The sequence below is a fragment of the Zonotrichia leucophrys genome, chromosome 24 (assembly GCF_028769735.1).
Source record: "Zonotrichia leucophrys gambelii isolate GWCS_2022_RI chromosome 24, RI_Zleu_2.0, whole genome shotgun sequence".
In the NCBI taxonomy this organism is placed as follows: domain Eukaryota; kingdom Metazoa; phylum Chordata; class Aves; order Passeriformes; family Passerellidae; genus Zonotrichia; species Zonotrichia leucophrys.
The window spans coordinates 4,566,840-4,592,059 of NC_088193.1; the positions used below are offsets into that span (position 1 = coordinate 4,566,840).

The following is a 25,220-nucleotide window of genomic DNA, read 5'->3' on the forward strand; positions in this document are numbered from 1 at the left end:
GGGAGCCTTTGAGGGTTTGCTGAGATGGGGCAGCCCCCAGAAATAAGGAGCTGGCTCAGCTCATCTTAATAACATGGGAGGTTAAAAATAAAAATCAATAAATGCCAGATTATTGAGATGGGATTAATATCAATTTTAAACACCCCCCAACATCAGTAATGACCCAGCGTAGCCCAGCTAATGAGATTGGGGGCCTCAGCAATCAAGGCAGAGGATTAGAGATGATCAGAATAAATCCCAAATGATGAGGGACGTTGCCAAAGTCTATCCTTGGAAGACCCCACTGGCATGGACCTGATCCTGGGGGATGCTTGGGGCTGACTTTGCTCGACCTCAGGGCTGGGTGATCTGGCCTGGATGTGGGTTTGGGCACGGGCTGCAGCCCTTGGTGCCTGCTTGGTGTTGGAGCCCAAAATGCTGTGACACCTCACTTTAGCACACCATGGTCAGATCCCACCTTTCTGTCAGCACCCCGTGAGTTCCCACCTCCACCACTGATGCCTCAGGCTCCAAGCCTAGATCAGAACACTGGGACACTTGGATATTGCCCAAAACCAGTTTGCCCACAGCCCTTGGATAGCCCCAACCATCTTCTCCCACAGCTGCCCATGGTCTCCAGCTGTGCTCTCCCTTCCCAGTTCCCAGCTTAATCCCCAGGCGTGTTTTTAATGCCTCTGCATGTCTCTAAGCTCCTCTATACCCAGAAGCCAAATGCTCCTTGTAGGATTCAGATGTCTCCCCTGTGGATTAGATGGGATGGCTGCAAATTCCTTGTAATTTGCTCACACGGGGTCTATTATCTGCTCCTGGGAGGAGGGGGCTCAGGGCTGGCCCCCCTCTGTTTCCCATCTGTGTAACGCTGGGCCAGGGGGGATTTTAGCCAGTGATCCCTTGTCCAGGCTGTGATTCAATTATTCCCCACTGCAGCCTTGCTGGTGGCTATGGGGCTGTGCTGGGATTTGTTCCTTGTGTGGTGTGATGGAGGATGGCCCATCCCTGTGCCAGGCAGAGCTGGATCATGTCCTCCTTCTTCCATGCAGGGCTGGACCAGAGCATCCCCATCCCACCCAGGGCTGGACCAGAGCATCCTTGTCCCATTCAGGGCTGGACCAGAACATCCCCAACCTGACTAGAGCATCCCCATGCCATTCAGGGATGGACCAGAGCATCCTTGTCCCCTTCAGAGCAGAACCAGAGCATCCCCATCCCATTCAGGGCTGGACCAGAGCATCCCAAACTCATTCAGGGATGGACCAGGGCATCCCTATCCCATTCAGAGCTGGACTAGAGCATTCCCATGCCACTCAGGGCTGGATCAGATCATCCTTGTCCCACCCAGAGCTTGACCAGAGCATCCCAAACTGATTCAGGGCTGGATCAGAGCATCTTCATCCCATTCAGGGCTGGACCAAAGCATCCCCAACTGATTAAGGGCTGGACCAGAGCATCTTCATCCCATTCAGGGCTGGACCAAAGCATCCCCGTCCCATGCAGGGCTGTCCCATTGAGCTCCCCCCCTTCCCAGGTTAGCTGTTTCACCAGCTGCCCGTGTTGTTAAATATCACTGCTGCTTAATTCAGGTGCCTGGGATGCAGGCTGGACTTGCTGATTCAGCAGGTTAAAAGGGAAAATCCTTTCTTTTATTGAAAAGAGTGGGAGCTGGGCAGAAGCAGGGGAGGTTTTGGGAGGGAAATCCTTTCCTGCCAGGCATTTCTGGCTGGATCAGGCCTGTGAGCTCCAGGAGTTTGATCCCTGCTGTCGGTTGCACAAGTGAGTTGGTGCTTTCAGGTCCTGGGAGCTGTTTGTTATCTCTGTAGGGATGGAGAGCATCAAGCGAGGGCATCCCTGTGCCTCCCACATCTCACCATGAGCGGTGGCATCCCCCACCCCCGGGGCTGCCGCCGCCTTCCCGGGGCGGGGAGCCCGGATTTGTCTTTCTAATGCCTCAGTCAATGGCATCGATTGGGCTGGAGCAGAGGATCGATGGTAATTTGGTCGGAGGGCCCCGGCGCCGGGTGCGAGAGGAGTAATTAGAGCAGCAGAGGCGGCGCGGGCCGGGAGGTCGGGACGGAGCCCATCGCCTGGGGAGGGACAGACGGACGGACAGACAGCAGGGAGGGCGGGGGGCTCCTGCTTTTCCAGCAGCCGGGATGCCCTTCCTGGCACCCAGACCCCCACCCCAGGCTGGCAGGAAAAGGGGTGTTTGCTCTGCAAGGGGATGGATGCTGAAGCTGGGTGTTTTCCAAAGGTGCTTTCCCTCCAGCCCCAGAGAGAATTTTTCACAAACTAGGCAGAGCTTGGGTGCTGGGAGGTGCCTGCAAGGGAGGAAACCCACTGCACTGCCCAAGGAGAGAGGGATGGGGGATCCTGGTGGGAGCTGGGTCTTGTTACAGTTGGGCAAAAATGAGCAAAAAATGAGAGAAATTCCCCTGCAGTCCAAGGGAATGGCACCAGAGCCCTGAGCCGGGCTGCAATGCAAATTTCCTGCTCTGCAAAGGAATGGATGCTGAAGCTGGGCGTGTTCCAAACGTGCTTTCCCTCTCCTCTGGAACAGCCCCTCCATCCCCACAGAGCAATTTTTCCCAAATTAGGCAGAGCTTGGGTGATGGGAGGTGCCTGCAAATAGGGGAACCCACTACACTGGCCAAGGAGAGAGTGATGGGGATCCTGGTGGGAGCTGGGGCTTGTTACAGCTGGGCAAAAATGGGAGAAATTCCCCTGCAGCCCAAGGGAAGGGCACCAGAGCCCCGAGCCGGGCTGCAATGCAAATTTCCTGCTCTGCCTTGGCCTTGCAGCCTGCAGCTCGCTGGCAAATCCCACCCACACGGCTGGAGCCTGCTGCTTTCCCCAGCCCTGCCTTCGCAGGGGGCTGCGGTGGAACAGACTCTCTCCTCTTCCCCAGCAAGAGTGATGGGCCATCTGGATTCCAAAGGCAGCTGCTTTAATTGGAAGCTGTTCCTCGCAGTGGGGAAGGAGGGGGCTCTGCCTGACAGACACCCCCAGCTTTGTCCTCCCGTGCTGGCCATGGCCGTGCTGGGGAACCGCATCCCAAGGGGGCCCTGGGGGATGTGTGCACACAGCTGGGCTTGGGAGCATCCCCGGGGTGGTTCCCAGAGTTGGGTGGGTGGAAGGGAAGGGAGAGGAGGATGTAAACTTGGGGAAAGGTCAGGCATGCTATAAATAAGTGGCATCCGGGGAGAGAAATGTCAGTGTGAGGCAGCAGCGACACACCAGTGCCCGAGATGGAGAGGGAAATTTTGGTGTCTGGGGGCTCAAATCCATGGAATGACAGGGGAGGGGGCTCTCCCTGAATCTGGTGGGTCAAGGCGTGGCTGCTGTGCTGCCCAGGGTGTTTTTGGGAGTGCTGATGCAGCCAGGAGGGATTGGGGCACGCATCAGTCACAATTCTCCCAGGCTCTCAGCACTTGGAAAGTTGTTCTGCTGCTGTCTGACAGGGAGAACAGGCTGGGGCTGTGAGGCTTTCCAGCTGCTCCACTCCCAGGACCATCTTCAGTGAAGGCAGAAGAATGAGGGAGATCTTTCCCTGGTCCTCCTGCCCGAGCTGAGTCAGGAGGGTGTTGCAGGAGTGGATGAGCACCCTGGAGGGGTTTTTTGGGATGGGGAGCATCAGCAAAGGAGGGTGCAGTGCTACCCATGCCCACAGGCTCCCCAGGGCATTCCCTGGAGCTCTGCCGGCCTCCCAGGGGAGCCAGGCGTGCTCCTGGGGACTGATTGCACATTTGTCCCCAGAGTGGTCTGACTCGCTGCCGAGTCATCTTCCCGCAGCCCCGTGAATGCCGGGCTGATTGCTGCCTGGCAGGGAGGGAGCCTGGCGAGGGGGAAGCTGACTGGGAGCCAAGCCCAGCTGCGGGAAGCGCTGCCGACAGCGCTGCTGGGCCGGGCTGGGCTCGGCTCCTCTCGATGCTCTGGGGAAGGGATGGTTTGGGGAGCTGTGTGTCCCACTGGGACAGGACCCCCGTGTCCCCAAGAGAGCTCTGGGGGGCTGTCACCTCTCCCTGAGAGGGTTGTGCTCAGCTCCTCTCACTGCTCTGTGCCCGTCTCCATGGAGGGGATGGTTTGGGGCTTTGTGTCCCACTGGGACAGGACCCCCATGTCCCCAAAAGAGCTCTGGGAGGTTGCAGACATCTTTTATGGAAAATCCTTTCCTTAGGATTTTCCCTCCTGAGAAGCTGACAGGTCTCAGGAACAAAATGCAAACAATGGTTATCTGCTGCTGTGGAATGCAACAGGTGCATCTGTGATTGGTCTCATGTGGTTGTTTCTAATTAATGGCCAATCACAGTCAGCTGGCTCAGACTCTCTGTCCGAGCCACAAGTCTTTGTTATCATTCCTTCTTTTTCTATTCTTAGCCAGCCTTCTGATGAAACCTTTTCTTCTATTCTTTTAGTATAGTTTTAATGTAATATATATAATAAAATAATAAATCAGCCTTCTGAAACATGGAGTCAGATCCTCATATCTTCCCTCATCCTGAGACCCCTGTGAACACGGTCACACTGCGGGGCTGTCACCTCTCCCTGTGTCCCCTGGGGGTGCTGTGGCAGTAAAGGTGACCTGGGGGCACCTGGACCTGCAGGCTGGTGTCACCGTGTGACTTCTGCATGGGGATTCCTCCCCATGGCTGGCTGCAGTGTCACCTGCTCGTTGCGCCTTCATCCCCAAGTCTCTCCTGGTCCAGGGAGGGTTTGGGGGCATTGTGGTGATGCCCTGAGCTTGGGGGCACAGAGTGCTGAGCTGGGAGCCTCCAAATCACCTGTGCTGGGCACACTGTCTCCTTCAGCCTTTTGTTGTGGCATCTGGGCTGTGCCTGGAGGGGACACACAGAAGGACCAGAGCTTCTTTTTGCTGTGCCTGGCCTCCTGAGCAGGGCAGACAGCTTGGAGGGCTGTGGCCTCGGGCAATCCTGTTACAGGTTGTCAGGCTGTTGTTGGAGGGAGCTGAGGATTTGCCCACCTGCTGCGGGGCAGGGAGCAGCAGGAGGGGGCTGGAGGCACATGGAGGGGTTCCCTGAGAGGTTGGGCTCTGCTTCCCCCATCCACGATGTACCCTGGTTTGGGGTATGGCTATGGGAAAAGCCATCCAGCAAGGGATGGGCTCTGGCTGATGGCTCCTCAGGGCCCACCCTGAGCCCCCCACCCAAGATGATGACTTTGAGGGAGGAGAAAAGCAGCAACTGGTTCAGCCTGGGCAGGGAGGTGCGAGGCTGCAGGCCCTGCAGCCATCATCATCATCTCTCCTTTGAACAAAGGCGGCTCTGAGGCTCCCCTGCCTCTGGCTCTGCACAAGAGATCCCTTCTCTCCGGCAGCAAAAGCCTTTTCTAAGCCCGGCCCCCCTCCTCGGGAGGCTGCAATGCTCTTCCCTGCCCTCGGCCAGCCCAGCCTGGCACCTGCCTGCCTGTGCCCTCCCTGGGGTGCTGTGGGGTCCGGCCATGGAGGGGACCTCGACAGGTTTGTCCCCTGCTGCAGCAGGACCAGCAAGTTGAGGTGGGATTTAGGGGGGCAAGGCTTGGATTGCAGACGGTCCCACATCCCAGGGATCCTGCCTGGCACCAGCAAAGCCCCTGGGGGAGCTTGGGGTGATGCTCAGCCCCCCCAGTTCGGGTGGGCCTGGGACATCGGGGAGCCCGGCAGGGCAGCAGAGATCAGAGGGAGGAGGAGAAGAGCTCCTGCGCCGGTAATTACGGGTGAGGTTGATGCCACATGATCCGGGGACGTCAGCAGAGTGTCACAGCTGATGATGACACGCTGCATGTGCAGGGGCTGGGCAGGATGCCAGGGTGAGGGGCTGGAGCACAGGGCCACGGCGTGTGCCCACAGTGCTGAGCCAGCCTGGCCACCCCACCTTCACTGAGTCACCTCCTGTCCCCTCCTGCCAGGGCCCAGCCTTGTCCCCCTCCCATGCAAGGAAAGTTCATTGTTTCAACTCCAAACAGCTGAGTTTCAGGAGAAGGTTTCTATATCTCTGTTCTGGAGATGCTGCTCTTTTGACATCCCTGGTGGTCCTTTCTGGTGCTGAAACAGACCTGGAGAATCCTGAAACAGAGAACTGCTAAAGAAAATCACTAATAACTATTTAGAAAACCACTGAGCCAGTAGCTAGTAGCTTTCCCCCTTTTTTCTCTTTTTTTTCCCCCAAAACTACCAGCAGCAACAGAGGCTTCTTGGGAGAAAAACTCCTAAGGAAAGGATTTTATTAAAACATGTCTGTGACACCCTCCCTCTGGGAGCTCAGCATGGCCGGATCCCCGTGCCTCAGTTTCCCCTGGTGCAGAGGGATGAGCAGCTCCTTGGCTCTGTGCCTCAGTTTCCCTTGGTGCAGGAAGCTGAGCATGGCCATGGCTGTGTGCCTCAGTTTCCCTCAGTGCAGGGAGCTCAGCATGGCTGGATCCCCGTGCCTCAGTTTCCCCCAGTGCAGGGAGCTGAGCAGCTACCATGGCTCCGTGCCTCAGTTTCCCTCAGTGCAGGGTGCTCAGCATGGCTGGATCCCCGTGCCTCAGTTTCCCTCAGTGCAGGGAGCTGAGCAGCTGCCGTGGCTCCGTTCCTCCCCTCCCCAGCAAGGAGAGCAGCACGCTCCTGGCTTTTTGGGGATGTTCTCGGGGAAGCCAAGGCAAAGTGTGGTTACTCATGGCGATGACAGCGCCGATGACAAGTGCCGCAGCCCCCAGAAGCACGTGCTGTGCTGTGCTCCCGCGCAGGGAGGTGTGTTCCCGGTGCCAGAGAGCCCCGCTGAGTAACGGGGTGGGCGGCAGTGCTGGGGTGCCGTGCTGCAGGGTACGTTCTGTCCTCTTTTTAGGACCAGCCAGCCCCTGAGGGGTGTGTCCCCCCATGGGCTATAGGATGGGGGGCTACAACAGCACTGATTTATGTGAAGGGAGAGATGGGTCACAGGGGAGGTCAGTGTCCTGCTCCTCTTTGCTTGGGGGAGCAAACACCAGGTCACAGTGGCTGCCGTGGATTTGGGGACCCCCACTGACCCCACAAAGATCCCACAGAGCAGCACAACAAGGCTTCCCCTGGCTGGTGTTGGGATAGGGATGCTCAGTGGAAAGACGTATTCAGGCTGGAGGAGCAGGTGATGAGATAAGGATGGGGTATCGCGTTACCGCAGCCGGATCTTTCTTTGAGGTTAACAAGACAAGACAGACAATCGCTGCTGCTTGATCCAGGCAGTGCAGTGTGAGTGAGTCTATTAGTGGGCTGATGAGTAATTAGCTCTGTTGGAGACCTGCTAACGGGAGGAGAAAGTTGTTACCGTGACTCAACTGACCCCTCTTCGCACAAGTTTGGTGTGTCTTTTCTGAAATACCACAGGTGGAGCGTTCCACGACTTGGACGTGCAGCCAGCAAGGCATGGCAGGATATTCCCTGTTTGCCATCTGGAGTCACGCGTCGGGGATGAGCCACAGCGAGGGGAGAGGGGACGAGGAGGGAACGAGCCTAACCCCAGCTGGGTGTGAGCCGAGCCCATCTGCCTGCCTGTCCTTTGAGGGGGCTTGTTTTGGTCTTCCCAAAGAGCAGGCTGGCTGTGCAGGCAGCGACACTGCAGGCTTGGCACAGCCCTTCCAGCTCAGCTCATGGGTTTTCAGTGCCCCTGCAGGTCCCTGCCCTGCTGAGGTGGCAGGGATGGGGTGGGCTCTGCTGGTCCCTGCACAGAGAGGGGAGGAGGTGACAGCTGGGCCATGTGGGATGCTGTGAGACACCAAGTCCCACTTTGGGAATGTGGGCCGTTCCCTCCGAAGTGCAGGAGGCAGCTCTCCCGGGAGATCAGGTGTTGTGAGACTCGTGACTCCACCATGCAAATGCTGGAGGCTGTGAATAATCATGTACTTGTGCAGGGAGACTCAGCCCCGTGTGGGTTGGAGCATCCCTCGGCCAGGTGGAAAGCAGCTGGGTCCAGATTCCTGCTTTCCTGGACTGGTCACCAGCAGTGAGGTGTTGGAGGGAGAGAAGCAGCAATCCATACCCTGGCAAGTCCCATTTTCAAGTCAGCCCCTCTCCAGTGTTGAGTATTTTTTGCTGCCCCATATGAAGTCTGATCCAGATCCTTGCTGCTCCAAGTGCTGGAATTCCCTGGGTTTCCAGCCTGAGTTGTAGCTCATTCCCACTTTTCTCGTGCCACTTCCCAACCCAAAACCTCTCTCCCTGATCCTGAGAGCCAAATCTCAGGGAGATGGCAGCCGGGCTCAGCCAGGGCTGCATCTCTCCCACACAAATGTGTGTGATGGGGAGAGCTGCATCCCCCAGGTCTCTGGTGCTAATCTGAGAACTCCTGCCTCATCTGTCAGAGCTGTTTTCTTTTAAAAAACAGCCACATTTTTATCCCTCTTGTTAGACAGAGCAGTGGAATTAGCACTGGGCAGTTGTCAGTGACTCAGCTGGGCACGGTGGGCTCTGCTGACCATGTGGAGGACAAGGACATCCCTGGGTCAGTAGCACAACACACAGGTACAGCTCAGGTCAGCAAAATGCTGCTGCAAGAGCAGCTCCAGCTGGGAATGGGGGGCAGGAACGTGCCAGCTCCAGGGTGCCCTGCATCCCATGGGAGCTGCAGTCTTGGGAATGGGGGGCAGGAAGATGCCAGCTCCAGCCCTGCATCTCATGGAACTGCAGTGCTGGGAATGGGGGGCAGGAACGGCAGCGCTGGGAATGTGGGGCAGGAAGGTGCCAGCTCCAGGGTGCCCTGCATCCCATGGAACTGCCATGCTGGGAATGGGGAGCAGGAAGGTGCCAGCTGCAGGGTGATCTCCATCCCATGGGAACTGTAGGAGTGCGGGGCAGAAAGGTGCCAGCTGCAGGGTGATCTGCGTCCCATGGGAACTGCAGTGCTATGAATGTGGAGATGGGAACATTTGTGCAGGACTGGGCGCTGTGTGGCTGATTTGGTTCCCTCCAAGCCCACCCCCTTGGCATGGAGGGCTGCCCACCTGCCTGCCATGTGCCATGGCCAGGGGCTGGGGGGCTCCTTGCCTCACCACTGATTCCTTCACCCGCTCCTGGCTCTGCCACCACAGGCTGACGTGCAAGTACAAGGAGTGCCCTGCTCATGTAAATAAACCCAGCTATAAATAGAGAGGGAGAGAAGTGTGAAAACAGTGGGGAATGGATTTCATGAAACCAGCAAATTAGTCTGGAGAAACAAGGGTGTGAACTGACAGCCATGCTCCAAACCAAGCCCATATTTCCAGTTTCTTGAGGGGTGTTGGTGGGGCCCCTGTGGATGCACACGCTGGGATCAGGGCTGGGTGCCCCCATCCACCACGGGCTCCTGATGCCTCCCAGGTTGGGCTGTTACCAAAGGTGCCTTCAATGCCCTCAATTATGTTTTTCTCCTCTTTGAAGCAGTGGCAAAAGCCAGGTAAAGACATGGAGATGATCTGACTGGTGACACAGACTCCAGCTAGACCAGAGCACTTTGTCTCTGTCTGGCTGGGCGAGGGAAGATGGAGCTGTGCCAGCCTTGGGCTGGCTGCTCTGCAGCCTGGGAGTTTTTGGGTGCTTTGAAGGTGGCAGGACCGGCGTGGGAGGGTGCTGGACAAGGGGTTTTACCCTCCCAGGCCGCTCCAAACCAGACTTTCAGGAAAGAGGAGAGCAGCTTGGAGAGCAGAACTGCCCCAGCACAAGGGTCAGCCCTGGCTGTGCCAACCCCCTGTGAAGATCTGCAAGCTTTCACTTCAGCACCAGGAGCTGAGTCAGGCTTTTATGAGCTCTTGGAATTTGCTGGGGAAGCAAAGTGCCCGGGAGCTCGCGTGAGCTGGGCTGGGGGATGCTCTTCCCTCCTGCCCGGGGCTGTGCCAACATCTGATCCTCCAGGAATGCAATTCCAGGCAGAAGCTGTGGGATGTTTCTCCAACTCCCACATCCTCTGCAAGAGTTGGGTTCTTTTTTTTTTAATTTATTTTGCTTTTTTCCTGAACGTGCATGGGAAGAGGTGGGAGAGCAGCTGCTCAGACCTCTTCCAATGGGCAAGTGGAACACAGTGAGTGCTGGGGACAAAACAACGTGTCCCCCTCTCCGTGTGAGCCTGTCCCCTCCCGGGCTGGCTGTCATCTAGGGGAGTTCAGTGGCCCATTTTCCATGGCTGGCATGCTCCTGGGGGAGCCAGCCCGGCTGTTTGCCCATCTGGCACTGCCAGGTCTTTGCAGGGAGGATGGCTGGGCTGAGATGGGGGAGCACAGGGGCACTTCCTGCTCTCTGCCCATTTTCCATGGAAATGAACCCAAATTCTCTCTTGTCAAGTACCCAGAAGGGGACAAGGAGCAGTCACAGTAGGCAAATGGCGTGGAGCAGGAGCAGGGGAGGTGGCACAGGTGGTGCAATGACAGGAGGAGGTGGCACAGCTGGTGATAGAGGTGACAGTGGCACTGAGTGAATGTGACACCAGGCTGTGGTGGTGCCAATGAAGTGACTGAGCAGTGCAGGGTCCTGGCAGAGGTGACAGCAAGCTGGGGCAGGGGGCAGGTGACATATCTGTCCCAGGCTGGTGGGGTGATGGCTTTGGACCTCTGCCAGGGCACAGATGGTGGCAGCTGCGTTACCCTGAGCTGGTGCGTGGTACAAGGCTGCCGTGGCGCCAGGCAGCTGGCAGGGAGGTGACCCTGAGCTGGGGAGGGTGGCAGGGACAGATGGCACAGCTGATGTGGAGCTGGTGCAGGGGGCAGGTGGCTCAGGCTGTGGTGGGGAGGTGACCCTGCCCAGTCACAAGCTGTCACTGGCGTGTCAGAGAGGCAGTGTGGGGCAGCAGGGGCAGGTGGCAGCTGGGGCCGGGGAGGTGACACTGCACCAGGGGAGGGGGGCACATCTGGGGACAGGGAGGTGATGCTGAGCTGCTGTAGGGGGCACATCCAGCGACAGGGAGGTGACACTAAAGCTATGCAGGGGCACAGCTGGGGACAGGAAAGTGACGCTGAGCTGGCACAGAGAATGCACCTGGGGACAGGGAGTGACACTGAGCTGAAAGTGATGCTAAGCTGGTGCAGGGGACACATCTGGAGATAGGATGGTGATGTTGCAACCACGGCAGGGACACTTCTGGAGACAAGGAGGGAGCAGTGAGTAGGTGCGGTGACATTTGGGGATAGGGAGGTGATAATGAGTCGGTGCAGGGGCACATCTGTGGGCGGGGAGGTGGCACTGAGCCAGTGCAGCGACACATCTGGGGATGGGGAGGTGCCACTGAGCCGGTGCAGGGGCACAGCTGGACACAGGCAGGTGACATGGTACCAGTGTAGGGGTCCATCTGGGGACAGGGAGGTGACACTGATCTGGTGTGGTGACACGTCTGGGGACAGGGAGGTCGCACTGAGTGGGTGTGGTGACACATCTGTGGACAGGGGGGTGACACTCAAACAGTGCAGTGACACATTTGGGGGTGAGGAGGTGGCACCGAGTTGGTGCAGGGGCACATCTGTGGACGAGGAGGTGGTGCTGATCTGGTTCGGTGACACATCTGGGCACAGGGAGTGACACTGAGTAGGTGCGGTGGTGACACATCTGGACACGGGGAGGTGGCACCGAGCCGGTGCAGGGGCACTCCTAGACACAGGGAGGCGACGCTGTAGCGGTGCAGGGCACATCTGGGGACAGCGAGGTGACACTGAACCGGTGCAGGGCACATCTGGGGACGGTGAGGCAGCACTCGGGCGGTGCGGCAGCACATCTGGACACGGGGAGGTGGCAGCGAGCCGGTTCAGGGGCACACCTAGATACAGCGAGGTGACACTGTACCGGTGCAGGAGCACATCTAGACACAGGAAAGTGACACTGTACCAGTGCAGGGCACATCTGGGGACGGGGAGGCGGCACTGATCCGGTTCGGGGGCACATCTAGGGATGGTGAAGTGACACTGTACCAGTGCAGGGGCACACCTAGACTCAGGGAGGTGACACTGCACCGGTGCAGGGCACATCTGGGGACAGCCAGGTGACACTGATCCGGTTCGGTGACACATCTGGGGACGGAGAGGCGGCACCGAGGCGGTGCGGCGCCACATCTGGACACGGGGAGGTGGCAGCGAGGCGGTTCGGTGGCCCATGCGGGCGCAGGTCCCGGCGGGTGTCCGTGCGGGGAGGTGACCGTCCGGCGGAGGTGACCGCGCCGCTCCCGGCAGTGCGCATGATACTGCGGCGCAGGGGCCCCGTGCGCGCCAACCCACCTTGAACCGGCCCGGGCCGCGGCGGCGGCCAATCACCGCCCACTCCGCCGGGGCGCGGCCAATGGGCGGCGGGCGGGGGCGGTGCCGAGCCGCTAAAGGGCGCAGGCTAGGCTGCACCGCGCGGCGGAGCGCAGGTGCGGCGCGGCGCGGGGATGGGCGCGGGCATGGGCGCAGCGGCGGGCGGCCGGCCCTGAGCCGCCCCTCCGGCCCCGCCAGCCCCGCCGAGCCCTGCCCGGCCACGGCCAGCCCGGCCCGGCCCCGCCCCGCCCCGGCCGGGCCGCCCGGCGGGCGGAAGATGCTGCGCACCGGGGGCCGGTAGTACTATGATTTGGTATGTGGCCGCTTTGGTAGCAAGTGTGCTCGGCGCCCGCGGGCTGCCCGTCCAAGGTGAGTGCGGCCGCGGGGTGTTCTCCGCTGGGGTGAGCCCGGGAGGGCCGCGCCGGGGTTTGCGGGGCGGCGGCGGGGCCGCCTTTGCGTGTCCTCCCCCCCTTCTCCCGGTGTACCGGATGCGGCGGGAGGGATGCGCATGGACCGGGAGGGATGCGCGCACCGGGGGGGGGCATCACGTCCCGGGGAGAGGGTACCGGGAAGGGGCTGGGGAGGAGGGTAGGAGGGGGAACTGCGGCTGCCAAGGGGATTTGCGGGCTTCGCGTCTTCCCCGCTGCCGGTGCGGGGACCGAGCGCTTCCCGCTGCGGCGGGGCGCTGGCGATTCCTTCATCCCCCGCTGCCGGGGGGAGCCGGGAGCGCCCGGCGCATCCTCCCTCCCTCCGCAGGCGCTCGGCGGGGCTGGCCGTGACCTCCCCGAGGGCAGCGGCTGCAGCTGGGCAAGTTCGGGAAGCCGAGCTGCCGGTGCGGCGGAGCCGCTGCTCAGGGCTTGGAAATTCCCTTTGGGAGAAGGCGAGCGGCTGCGGGTCCTGGCGGGGAGGGAAGGGAGCGCGGCTGGCTGAGTGTCCCCGTTGATCAGGGATGGGCAAGCTTTTCTCCGCATTCGGATTTTCTTCTCTCATCCTGAGGAAGCGCCTGCGGCAGCTCCGGGGGGTGCGGGCAGCGTTTGCCCTTCCCTGCAAGGGTAGCCCGGCTGGGCAAGGAGAAATGCGGGAGGGATTCGTCGCCTTCCCCTGCAGCGCCCCGGCTGCGGGTTTGGGGGTGACTTTGCTCCCACCCCCCCGCCCAGGAGAGGCTGCCCTCCTTCTCCCCCCACTGCGGGCTGGCTGCTGTGCTGTGGTAAACTGAGGCACAGGGTTGTCCAAGGTCAGGACGGAGACGGCAGCAAGGAATAACCCTGATTTTCCTGCTCGAGCTTCTTCCCCTTCAGCTGCCAGCCCCCTCCCACCCCTCCGAGCCATCCCTGCAGGTAGAGGGGAGCTCCCTGCCGCTGGTGCAGCACCGTCCCCCATCTCTGCCGCTGCTTCCTCACGGGTTTTCCCTGCGTCCCGGTGCTCCTTTCCCGGGATGAGAGCCGTGCTCTGGGTGTCACCCACCCTGCCCATGGGATGCGGTGGCTGCCGGCAGCAAGCGATGCCTGGCTGGGAGCCACCACCACTCCCCTCCCCGTGGTGAGGGAGACACTGCCTCGGGGGGCACGGCTGGGCTGGGAGGGGGCACCTGCCGGGGTGCTGCAGCCCCCCCAATTCACAGCGCTCCCTGAGCCCGCCGGGTCACATCTTGTCCCTTGTCCTCCTCGCCTGGCAGGCGGCTCCTGGAGGCAGGGGGGTGTGTGCCAGGACGGGGCTGTCCTTTTGGGGGGGTTCACCATGGGGCTGCCCCATTTAGGGGTACGTAGCCCCTCTCACCGAGCCGTGGCCGGCTGCTGCCTGCCTGAACTGCGTGCTGCAGTGTGCTGAGGCAGTGTTTGCAGCAGCTGCTTGTACAGGGATGCTCCGCCGGCGAGAGGAGCAGAGCAGCGCGTTCGGCACCTGGGAACTTGGAAATACCCTGGAGCCGCGGGGATGGAGCTCCGGAACTGGTGGTGCTGGGGTGGGTGGGTGCCGGGGAGCCCCGGCACGGGGGTGCTGTGCGTGTGGAGCAGCGTGTACGTGATGAATGAGCGCACCGTGAGTAATGCGGGGGTGGCTGCCGGGGGAGGGGGTGCTGCGGGCCAGCACGGCCCCCGCAGGGGCAGGGAGCCCACGGCACTCACCCCAGCTGCTGCAGCCCTTTGCTCCCTGCACTGTCCCGTCCTCATGGGGAGCTGTCACCCCGCATTGCTTGGGGACAGGGCTTTGGAGAAGAGCTGGGGCTCACCGTGTGCTGGTGCCCTCGCTGGGGGTTTTCCTCTAGCCATGGCCTTCCTCCCACACCACTTCCTCCTTGCCAGTGGTGCTGGCCCTGGGCAGCCTTCTTGCCTGGCTCTCCAAGGGCTTTCCAGGCCTTAATCGGCTCAGAGAGGGAAGGAGGGTGCGTTATCCCCTCTTATGGCATGGGGGAGGAGAGCCAGGACGTGACCGCGCCAGGAGTGGGTGTCAGAGGAAGGATCCGGCCTCCTGGCATTCCCAGCAGTGCCGTCACACCGAGGGGCTTTTCCTCCCTCTCCCACGAGCGTGACGCTGTGGCAGCACACACACAGGGAGTGGGGACGCTGGTGGATCAGGCAGGAGGGTTTGCAGAGCGAGGATTCGGCTCTGCTGAGGCGGCTCCCCGGGCACCGCGGCGGGCGATGCTCCTGGCGCTGACCTTGGCCGGTTGGAGTGGCTCAGGTGGCAGTGCCAGCCCTGCATCCCCTGCTCCTCACCGTGCACAGCTCTTGGGTTTTGCCTCGTTGGCCGTGGAGGAGTCTGGACCGGGAGCCGCTGGATTTGGCACGTGTGGCTTTGGCCCCGCTGTCTTCTGGCAAGGGGATGGTTTGGCACCGGGAACAGCCAAGGGCGTTGGCCGGGCTCCCATTTCCATCATTCCCTGGAGGTTTTCTGCTCCTCTGGACCTGTTGGATGGGAGCACACGGGGCAGGGAGGGACGTGAGCGGCTCGGTGGATGACTTGGCTTTCCGGCGGGTCTTTGCGGCGATGCTTTGCCGGCTCAGTTGCCTTTTGACTTGGAAGATGCCGCTTTGCTGGTGATGGGTGAGCCCTGCAAGTTCCTCTCCAGAGCTGTGGCAGGGTGGCACAGCTCCCATTCACCTCTGGTACTCTGTCCTGGAGGTCATGCCTTCACATGGATGAGAAGCCCTGCAGATGGGCCAGCAGTGGGTCCAAGCCCATGCCGTGCCGATGGAGGAGCCCTTCCCTCTCCCTTTCCCTGCGGTAGGAATCTCCCAGGCTGGGAGCCCTGAGCGACCAGCTGGCCTTTGGAAAAACAACTCGCTTCCTCCCGCTCCTCCATGGAGAGGCTGGCGTTGGTGGGAGGGCTGCCTGAGCCAGGAACAGCGTGATTCAGGAGCTGCTGGCGGGCAGCTCGGAGCGCTGCCGGCATCCCAGTTTCCTGCTGGAGGGCTGTGAATGCATCGGGATGGTACCCGCTGCTCCATGGGGAGGGTGGTGCCAGCCTGCATGGGGGTACTGGTGTGATGTGGGGCTGGACTGGGGGCACAGCACCCTGGCAGCGCTCTCCAGCTGCTGAAGGTCTCCTCTGGGATGGGTTTGGTGCTCCAGCTCCCACCACAGCTGCTTGTTTGTCCCTGTGGTGCGTGGAGGGAGCTCACGGGGAGTGCACAGGTAGCTGCTGGTTGTTGCTGGGAGATGATGCCTCCCACGAGGCAGCTGCCAACACCGGATGCTCAACACTGGGCTGGTGGTGATTGGAGGGAGGGGGCACAAGGGACCCCCAGGCAGGAGTAAGGTGACCTCAGGGAAGTCATTTTCTTTCCTGCTCCATCTCCATGCCTCTCAGAGCACCAACCTGTGCTGCCATGTTCTTGCTGAGCCAGGCACATTCCCACCTGTGCCATTCCAGGAAGCAAGGACCCACTGTGGGGCTGCTGTGGGGCAGCATCCCATGCATGCATTCTCCTTGGGATGCCAGGGCAGCTGCCTGCCTGCCTAGGGGGGATGGTGATAGCCCCAGAGGACACCCCTTGTGCCCAGGAATGGGGTTCTGAGTCCCCATCTCGCTGGGAATGGGCCACCAAGCCACCCCTCAGAGCCACTAATCCTTCTCCTCCCTGGCCCCGTGTGACCTTGAGGCATGTCACTTGACCTGCGCATCGCCCTCCATCCATCTGGAAAATCGGGTTTAAAACGCAGGAATCGCACTGAAAGCCCAGATGCTGCTTTCCAGCTGGGGGAGGGGGTGAGGGCTGCGCTCCCAGCCCCAGGGCTTCCCCCCCACAGGGGACAGGCGGGTGCTTTTGGGGGGCTCTGGATACCCCAAAATAGGGACTGAGTTTGTAATGGGGGTGCAACCCTTACTGAGATATTTAAGGGGTACAGAGGTGGGGGACAGGCAATCTCCCAGCACTCCACACCCTGCAGCACGTTGTCCCTGTCCCCCACCCTGGGCTGCAGTCTCCCTCTGTCTTCATTTCATGGCGATGGCTGCCTGCTCTCCTTCCCTGCTGGCCTCCATATGCCACGCTGGTGGCCTTGTCCTCAGAGATCCCTGCCATATCCTGCCTCCACCGATGGGAGCGGGATGTGTCAGAGCACATCTCGTCTCAGCTCACCAGGGAGGAGTGGTCCACAGGCTCCGGGCCTTGTGCCTGCTCCCTCAGCCGTCCCCATGGGGGCACAGGGGTGGGGATAAGTGCCAGGAGTGTGGGGCAGCACTGGAGATGAATAGTGGTGCCTCTGTTAGCAGGCTGCAAGGTGATGGTGGGACATCAGGACAGGATGCCCTCTCTGCCCCAGAGCATGGGTGTCCACTGTGCCAGTAGGGGAAGCTTTCCCAGGTGTTAATTCCTTTGGAAACCTCTCTGAAAGCACCTGCAGGAAGAGTCCTGCTTTGGTGAGCACAGCAGAGATGCTGGATGCCTTCACCTTCACCGAATCCTGTGGCACCTTCCACCTGTGCCCTGGGGATCAGAGGAGCTGCACGCCCAGATCCAGGTGAGGGTCTCCCCTGGTTGGCATCGCCGTCCTGGGGAGCCCCGCGGTGGCACCGTCTCGGTGGTGGCAGCCTCCCCTCCTCTCCCTTTGGGATGCTGTTCAACTCCTCCTCCGCATCTTGTATTCTTGCCTCCTGGCACGCGGCGTGCTTTTATTTTTCCTGGATCTGCTTGGATGACGAAGCCTGTTGATTACTTGTTTTTCTTTACGAGGCATCCCCCAGCTTCACGTGAGCTCCTGCACCGAGGCGGATTTGGGGTTCGCCTCGGTACTGCCGTTCCCTGATGTTGACCCTGTTTCCAAACCGCAGATTCAGCCTTGGAACCTCTCTGAACTTGGCTGGGAAAATCAAGTGGGTTTAAAAATACCCCGTCTATTTGTGCTCTGTTTCTTCTGGCGTCTGCGGGTTGTTTTCAAGCGTTTCCCTACAAATGTGGGGGTGAGAAAACACTTTGAATCGAGAGCTGCAGTCTCCATTGCTCGCTTTCTTCATGGTCTGGGCATGGAAGGAAAACCTGGTCAGGGTTGGGACCCCGCAGGGTTGGTGGGTTGGGAAGTTGAGGAGACCCCAAGAGGGTTTGTGAGACATCTCCCCATTGCCTTGCTGGCGCTTTGGAAGTGGGGACAGGAGGGCACGGGGCCGGTAGCGGGGCGGGTGGCAGCTGGGCAGAGCCGGGGGCCGCTTCCCGGCCGTGGCTGCCAGTCGGCCGTGCGCTGGGGAGGTGATGCTCAGCCGTGCGTGCAATTCCCCACCGGCCCCGCGATCAGACACCGGCGCTGTGAGCTGCCGGGGATGACCTATTTTCCTGCGCCCGGGCAGCCCTGGCCAGCCGTGGGTCCGGCGGAGCGGCTGGCTCGTCCCCTCCCCGGGGATGTCACCCACTGCTCTGCCAGGGGATCCTGGCGCGGTGTGACTCCCTGGCGCCCATCCCCAGCGTGTCTGGGTGGCCTCTTGCTCCAGCTGGGCAAACATTAGCATTCCAGGCTCCAGTTGGTGGAGAGGTGCTGGAAACCAAGATTCCAGCTTGGTAGCCCAGGAGCTGGAGCGCTGGGGCAGGTGGGGGGCTTGCGAAAGGGGTTTAGGTGCTACCGCTTCCATCTTCTCCTGCTGGTGGGGAGAGGATGTCACTTTGAAGGCGATGAGGTGCTGGGGACCTGTTCTCTCGGGAAGCGCGTCCTTGGATGCTCTTGAGCAGCATGTGACAGCTCCGTCCCCGATCGGCGCAGCAGGACCATGGACAGGGAGGGGGGCTCATCCAGCCCTGCAGCGCAGCCCCCCTCAGCCTCCCGGATGGAGGGGTCAGGACGGGTTCTCACAGCTCAGCGCCGGGGTGGCAGGGGAGGGCTGGTGCCGTCCCTGCTGACAGGCTGCGAACGGGAGCTCATCGGCGATGCAGCGCTAACGAGGGATGGAAAGGTGCAAGAGTGTTGTCGAGGCGGTGCAAAGCGTGTGCGGGGGTGTGCGTGCACACCGCACGTGTGTGCTCAGCCATCCCCCCACCCCGATGGGGTCCGGGATGATCCGTGGCCCTGCAGGACCCCCGAACGGGGCCGGTGCCTGCAGTGGGTGTGCAATGCAGCATCTGCTCCTTGCAGATGGCTCAGAGCTCTGCACCCCGGCCTCACCCAGCCAGCCCTCCCAGTTAAAGAGCCACCCGTACCCGGTTTGCTGGTGGCGTGGGGGCTCGGTGACCATCGGCTGTGACCCTGTGCAGGGACACACCTTGTGCGTGCAATGTGCGAGCTGCGGCCGGCTCTGCCCGCTGCCCTTCCCGCGGGGACACTCGGCTGGTGGGCCCGTGGGGTGGCACATCACGGGCCTCTCGCCGGTACGCGCTTGTGCCAGAGCCAAAAATAGCCGGTGATGCTCGGTGATGCTCGGCTCCCGCGGCGGGGAAGCGGTGATGTCACTCGCCGCCAATCACCGGCGGCCCCGAGGAGCAGCGCGGAGGAGTGGGAACGTGCTTCCCCGAGCATCCCTCCCCGAGCATCCCCCCCGGAACAGCCAGCGGCCGCGTGTGCCAGGAAAACGGGGTCCTTTCCATGGTGGGGAGGGCGATGTGGGTCTAAACCTAGTTTTGGGGACCCCCTGTTTGGCTTCCTCCCAGCTCTGGGTTTCCCTCTCTCTCCCTCTCTGAACGCCGTGCTGAGGATGCAGCTTTGCTGCTGCTGGCAGAGCGGGATGACGCCAGGCTGCAGCGAACAGGGCGGCACAGCCGGGGTGGAGCAGCCTCGGAGCTGAGACCGAAGTCCCCTGTAATTAGCCGGCTGGGAGGGGCAGGGTGACAGACCCGACGCGCAGGTCGCAGACGGGTTTCAGGCTTGGGGCTCTCGGGGATGCCCCAGGACATGTGGGCTTGGCTGGGGCATGGTGGCTCCGGGGGCCCAGCCCATCCTGGCACCGGTGGGAGAGCTGTGTCCGAGGGCTGGCACACAGATCTGTGCCCAGGGGTCCCTCCATGCCCAGTCCTGCCTGCTGGAGGATGCAGGGGCACAGGCTAAAAGCAGCCTTTTCCCTGCCACAAGGATACAGGGTAGCCCAGATGGTGCTGCTGTGTGGGGAGCAGTACTAGGCATATTCTGTGCCCCTCTAATGAGAGCAGGGATCCCCAAAACCTCTGTGGGGGTCACTGGGCATCATCCTTGCCCTGATGCAGAGGTTTGGAAGCTGTCCTGGTGCATTGGGGTGCTGATGGCCACTGTCCTGACTCCTGGTAGCTCAGGGGTGGCCTTGGATCTGAGTGAAAGGGCTTGGGACCCTCTGTTGGTTTTGGGGCAAGGGTGACCCATGAGTTGCCCTTGCTGGAGGCAGGTGGCTGGAGATGGACATCCTGGTTCGATGCTGGGCACCAGCAGTGGCATCAGCCACAGATTCTTCCTCTGCCCCCTCGCAGGTGCCCTCGGCTCGAGGGAGGAGCCCGAGTTCGTGACCGCTCGCGCTGGCGAGAGCGTGATCCTGGGATGCGACGTGATCCACCCGCTGACGGGCCAGCCCCCTCCCTATGTCGTGGAGTGGTTCAAGTTCGGCGTCCCCATCCCCATCTTCATCAAGTTTGGGTTTTACCCTCCCCATGTGGACCCAGAGTATGCCGGTGAGTCCCGGGGTGCAGGGGGACGAGGGGAGCGTGCCAGGTCCTGGCTGCAGCACGGCCTGGGACATGCAGCTCCGCTCCATCCGTTCCTCCGTCGGAAACCACGCGGGCTCTGCCTCTCGTTGCTCGCTTTCCACCCAGTTGGTTTTAATTAAGCAGCAGCGTTAGGAAGCCAGCTGGGCTGCGTGGGACGGGAGCAAGCGAGGCAGAGAAGCCCAGGGTGACGCGTGGTGGTGGTGGCTGCTGCTGCTGCTGCTGCTGCTGTGCCCCAGAGCAGCTGTGAGCCCAGGGAGGGGTGCTGGGGGGACACTGGGGATGGAGCCAGGGCCACGTGCTGGGTGGAGGTGACAGGTTGGAGCTGCAGAACTCATGTGGCTGCTTGCCAATGTGCTGCCGGTGACACGTGGCCGGTGTCCTCTGGTGGGATCTGAGAGCTGGAAACCAGCCCTGAGAAGGTTGGTGTGGCAGGACAGACACGTTGTAGTATCTCTTTCCCTGTCCTGGGGATATTCCCTGGGTCTTATGGGACTCTCTGCCCAAATTGCTCTCTAAGAAATGCACCAGCTGAGCCCTGCCAAACTCAGCTCAGCAATGAGCGATCCCACAGCCCGGTGGCCACTGCACCAGGGTGGAGCTTTAGTCTGCTCTGCTCCTGACCCAGTTTTTGGGGCTGTGCACAGGGTCAGCTCAGGGCTGCCCTGCTTTCTGGGAGTCTCCCAGGCGGGGCAAAGCTCTGGGGCACGCCCGTGTGCCGGCTGTGCTGCCGCCAGCCCCCGGCTGGGAGCAGAAGGCCGGTGTCGCTGCAGGCAGACATTGCTGCAGGCACCTTGCCTGGCCCTGGCAGCTTGGCCCTGCTGTCCCCAGATGGGCGTGTGTGTCACCGCCCTGGCAGCACCGGCCTAGCATCACCAGCTGCAACCATGCCATGGGGCTCAGCCAGCCCCAAACCAGGACAATGCCCACACAGGGATGGGGAGTCCCCTGTGGTGATGCTCTGGGGGGCTGCTCTGGGGCCAGGATGGGCTGTCCCCTGCAATGGTGCTCTGGGGGCTGCTCCAGTTTAGGATAGGGTGTCCCCTGCAGTGATGCTTTGGGGACCGCTCCAGTTTGGGATGGAGTGGCCCCTGCAGTGATACTTTGGGGGCTGCTCTGGTGTGGGGATGGGGTGTCCCCTGTGGCCGTGCTCTGTGGGCTGCACCAGTTTGGGATGGGGTGTTCCCTGCAGTGATGCCCTGCAAGCTGCAGCAGTTTGGGATGAGGTTTCCCTTGCAGTGATGCTCTGGTGGCTGCAGCAATTTGGGATGGGGTTTCCCTTGCAGTGATGCCCTGTGAGCTCCCGCAGTTTGGGATGGAGTGTCCCCTGCAGTGATGCTCTGGGAGCTGCAGCAGTTTGGGATGGGGTGTCCCCTGCAGTGATGCTCCAGGGGCTGCTCTGGTGCTGGGGACGTGGTGCCAACGCTGTGCTCTCCCACAGGCCGGGCCAGCCTGCACGACAAAGCCTCCCTGCGCATTGAGCAGGTGCGCTCCGAGGACCAGGGCTGGTACGAGTGCAAAGTGCTCATGCTGGACCAGCAGTACGACACCTTCCACAACGGCAGCTGGGTCCACCTCACGGTCAATGGTGAGCGGGGCACGGGCTGCGGCATCCCTGAGGTGCCAAAATAGGATTTCTGGGGAATGCTGGATGTCTGGGAGATGCTGGGTCTCAATGGCATCTGTGCCTGGCAGACACGCCTGCCTGAAGCCATCCAGGCTGGCTGATCCGGCCAGGGTGTGACTTCAAAAGGGACAAAGCTTTATTAGGGATTCCTCAGTTTAATTACACAGGGCTTGTTAAAGGGAGAGACATCAAGAACCAGGGCTGGGAATGAATCTCCTCTCAACAAACAGATCAGAAAATCAAATCTTTGTTTTCTTGAAATTCAGATTTACTCAAATTACTTTTTCATTTTATTAAGGCTGTATATTAAACTAATTAACAAATTGTCATTCTCTGCATCAGGAGACAGATCTTTATTTTTAGCCCAGCAGCAGGGCTGTGCCTCTCCTGCTGCAGTGGGGTGGCTGGAGAGATGTGGCCACCGGCAGCTCCTCGCTGGTCTTGCCTTGACCTTGTGCAATTAATTTAACCTTTGGGGGGATGGCTGTGCTGTGGCACAGAGCAGAGCCACCTAATTGAGCCCAATTAGTGAGCAGGAGCTTTGCAAGCGGGGCTGTGCAGGCCACCAGCCCCATCCCTGCCTGCTGCCCTGCCTGCTGCTTCCTGCTTTCCCCCAACCTGCTAATGAGCTCCGAGGGCTTGGGAAGGAGGGCAGGAGGAGGAGGAAGGAGGAGGATGGTGGTGCCTGGCTCACCTCTGCCACGTGCACGGATCCTGCAAACCGCCAGGCGGAGGGGCTGGAAAATGGCCCCAGATGCCCTGTCCCTCCCCTTGGCAAAATGGGCCAGTTTTGGGGCTTTATGCAGCACGGGGCGTGCAGGGGCTTAATAACAATATAATAACCATAATCCTCCCAGCCCGAGGAATTGCTTTCAGGGTGAGGGCTGTGGCTTTCCCCCAGCGCATTACAACGCTTAATTTTCTTAGGGGGAAAATAAAAATTATTTGGGGAGAAACAAAATATAATTCCTTTTCTTTTTTTTTTCTTTTTTTTTTTTTCTCCCAAGCAGATTAAATTGCCAACCTGTCTTCCTCTAAAGTGGGCTTTAACAACCGCGGGTAATTAGGGGCGGGCTGTAATCCTGCCAGCCTCTTTCATCAGGAAGGAGCCTTTCGATCTGCACTGCGGTGTTTTCCCATGTTTTGACAATAGCGAGTTAATGTGCAGCGGGGTGCGGGGAGGAGAGGGGACGGGGCTGGGGTGCGATGTGCCACCTCTTGGTCGGTGTCCCCAGAGCCACCCTGTCCGTGCAGCCTTTGTGATGGTCACAGCCCTGCTGTGTGTGCAGGCAGCAGCTTCCCCTGTGTCCCCGTGTGCCCCCAGCCCCGGAGTGGCTGGGGTGACCTGGGGGTCTCGTGTGCCCCCAGCTCCCCCCACGTTCACGGAGACCCCGCCGCAGTACGTAGAGGCGAAGGAGGGCAGCAGCGTCACCCTGACCTGCATGGCGTTCGGGAACCCCAAGCCCATCGTCACCTGGCTCCGGGAGGGAGACCTTTTGGGTGCCAATGGCAAGTACCAGGTAGGTGGGGGAGGGGAGGGCTGCCGTGGGGATCCTGGGCTGGGAGCTGGCAGGGACAGTATTGACAGCACCATGGTGGCGGCGGCTCCGCCGTGCCTGGAGCCAGCCGTGCTTTCTCAGCACTTCTCCTTGGTGAGATGCCCATTTTCCCCCACCCCATCCCTGCTGAGCAGCAGCCTGTAACGCTGCCAGCCCTTGGGTGCAGCCTGGAGACCCTCCAAGTGCTTGGGACAGCCCTGCTCCTGCACCTGACCTGCTCCCTGCAGACTCAGCCCAGGGGCCAGGACCCTGGAGGTGGGGTGGGGGCTGCAGCCTGGGGTAGTGTCCCCCCAGCAGGGCTGGGGCAGGGCAGGATTGAGCAGAGAGGATTTCCCCTCCTCCCCTCCCCTTCAGGACCCTTTTTGCATCCCAGAGGCTCCCAGGCAGAGATTCCCCCCTGAGCTGTAATTGGTAAATCAGGCATTGGAATCAGTGCAGGCACTAATGAGAGTAATTAGGAGTCATTTGTTACTAATTGAAATAGAAGGATGAGGCAGAATGAGGTGGGGGGAAGCCTGGCTGGGAGGCCTCCCTGTGCATGGGGGTGCTGCTACCCCAAAGGTGACAGCCCCTTGTCCATCCTTCTGCTGTGTCCCCAGGGGAATGCATCTGCTCCTCTTCCAGCTGAGAGGTGACACCACAGGGAGGACAGTGGCCAGGCTGGGGTCTCCCCTCATCCCCCAGCAATGGAGCAGGCCCTTGGAGGGGCAGGGAATGCTCCAGCAAGGCTCCTTGTGCAGCTCCAATGGTGCTGGGGCGCTTGGCAGGAGCATCTTGGAGCCTGCTGCCTGCCAGTCACTTCAGGGAGATGAATGTGCTGGGATGGTTATTTATTTATTTCATGATTTTTTTCCTCCCTTCCCCTTGGCGTCGAGCAGCAAGGCGTGTGTTGGTTTATTAATATCCCACGTCTTGCAGAGCGGGGAAACCCGTCTCTCATCCGGCCCTGAGAGCGCCGGCAGCTCTTCGCCGTGGGAGGCAGGGAGGGTCTTCCCCCGTCCCCCTGGGGGTCCCTGCCCATGCTCCAGGGTCTTCCCTTGTTGCCAGGTGAGCGACGGGAGCCTCACGGTGCTCTCGGTCAGCCGGGAGGACAGAGGTGCCTACACCTGCCGGGCCTACAGCATCCAGGGCGAGGCTGTGCACACCACGCGCCTGCTCGTCCAAGGTGAGACCTTGCAGCTCCTCAGCATCCCCTGGGAAGCCAGGATGGGGACATTCCACCAGTCCATAGTGTCACCCTGGGGTGACCCTCCAGGCCTCTGTGCCTGGCTGCCCCATGGCTCTGCATCCGGTTTGTAGGATGGAGGAATCTGCTTAATTGGGACCCTGATGAGCAGCCAGGCCCTGATGGCAGCTCAGTTTTGTTTGGGAAGCAGGGAAAAGATTGAGGCTGTCATGAAGCGCCTCGTCAGACAGCGGTGATGCATGACAGGCCTCCTGCTCCTTGCTCCCTCTCTTATTAAATAAATCTTTAATTAGGTCAACAGCTACCGGCAGAGAGAGGAGCACGGGGTGTCCTCTGCTCTGCTTTTGTGGCAGTGGTGAGCTGCTGGCTCCTGGCAGTCTGTTCCCCCTGGATCTTTCCTGTGGGTGATACTATCCTCCAGAACTGCTGGGGATGAAGGGAGGTGTGTCCTTGTGTGCCCTGGGAGAAGCACCATGGGCATGGATCCTCTCCTCAAAGCTGTAGAGATTAGGAAAGGATGGGGAATAACAGGGTCACTGGTTCTCTGTCAGCCCAGAGATTAGGGAAAG

At 60.7% G+C, this 25,220-nt stretch overlaps 1 protein-coding gene across 12 annotated transcripts in view; it reads left to right on the forward strand.

The window, feature by feature from the left end:
• Nucleotides 1-12,356: 12,356 nt before the first annotated feature.
• The window catches only part of IGSF9B (immunoglobulin superfamily member 9B), a 52,185-nt gene continuing 39,321 nt past the window's right edge, over nt 12,357-25,220 (forward strand). For 7 of the 12 annotated variants that reach the window (XR_010442724.1, XR_010442723.1, XR_010442725.1 and 4 more), the window contains exons 1-5: nt 15,174-15,414; nt 20,049-20,246; nt 21,721-21,867; nt 23,275-23,426; nt 24,513-24,630. Coding sequence is in view for 7 of the 12 variants with exons in the window: in XM_064732015.1 (XP_064588085.1) it covers nt 15,231-15,414; nt 20,049-20,246; nt 21,721-21,867; nt 23,275-23,426; nt 24,513-24,630 (799 nt within the window). In the remaining 5 variants the exon portion in view is untranslated. Of the gene's footprint in view, nt 12,562-15,171; nt 15,415-20,048; nt 20,247-21,720; nt 21,868-23,274; nt 23,427-24,512; nt 24,631-25,220 lie in introns of those variants that run through there. The other 5 variants (XM_064732018.1, XM_064732019.1, XM_064732020.1 and 2 more) reach the window with 3 other exon arrangements.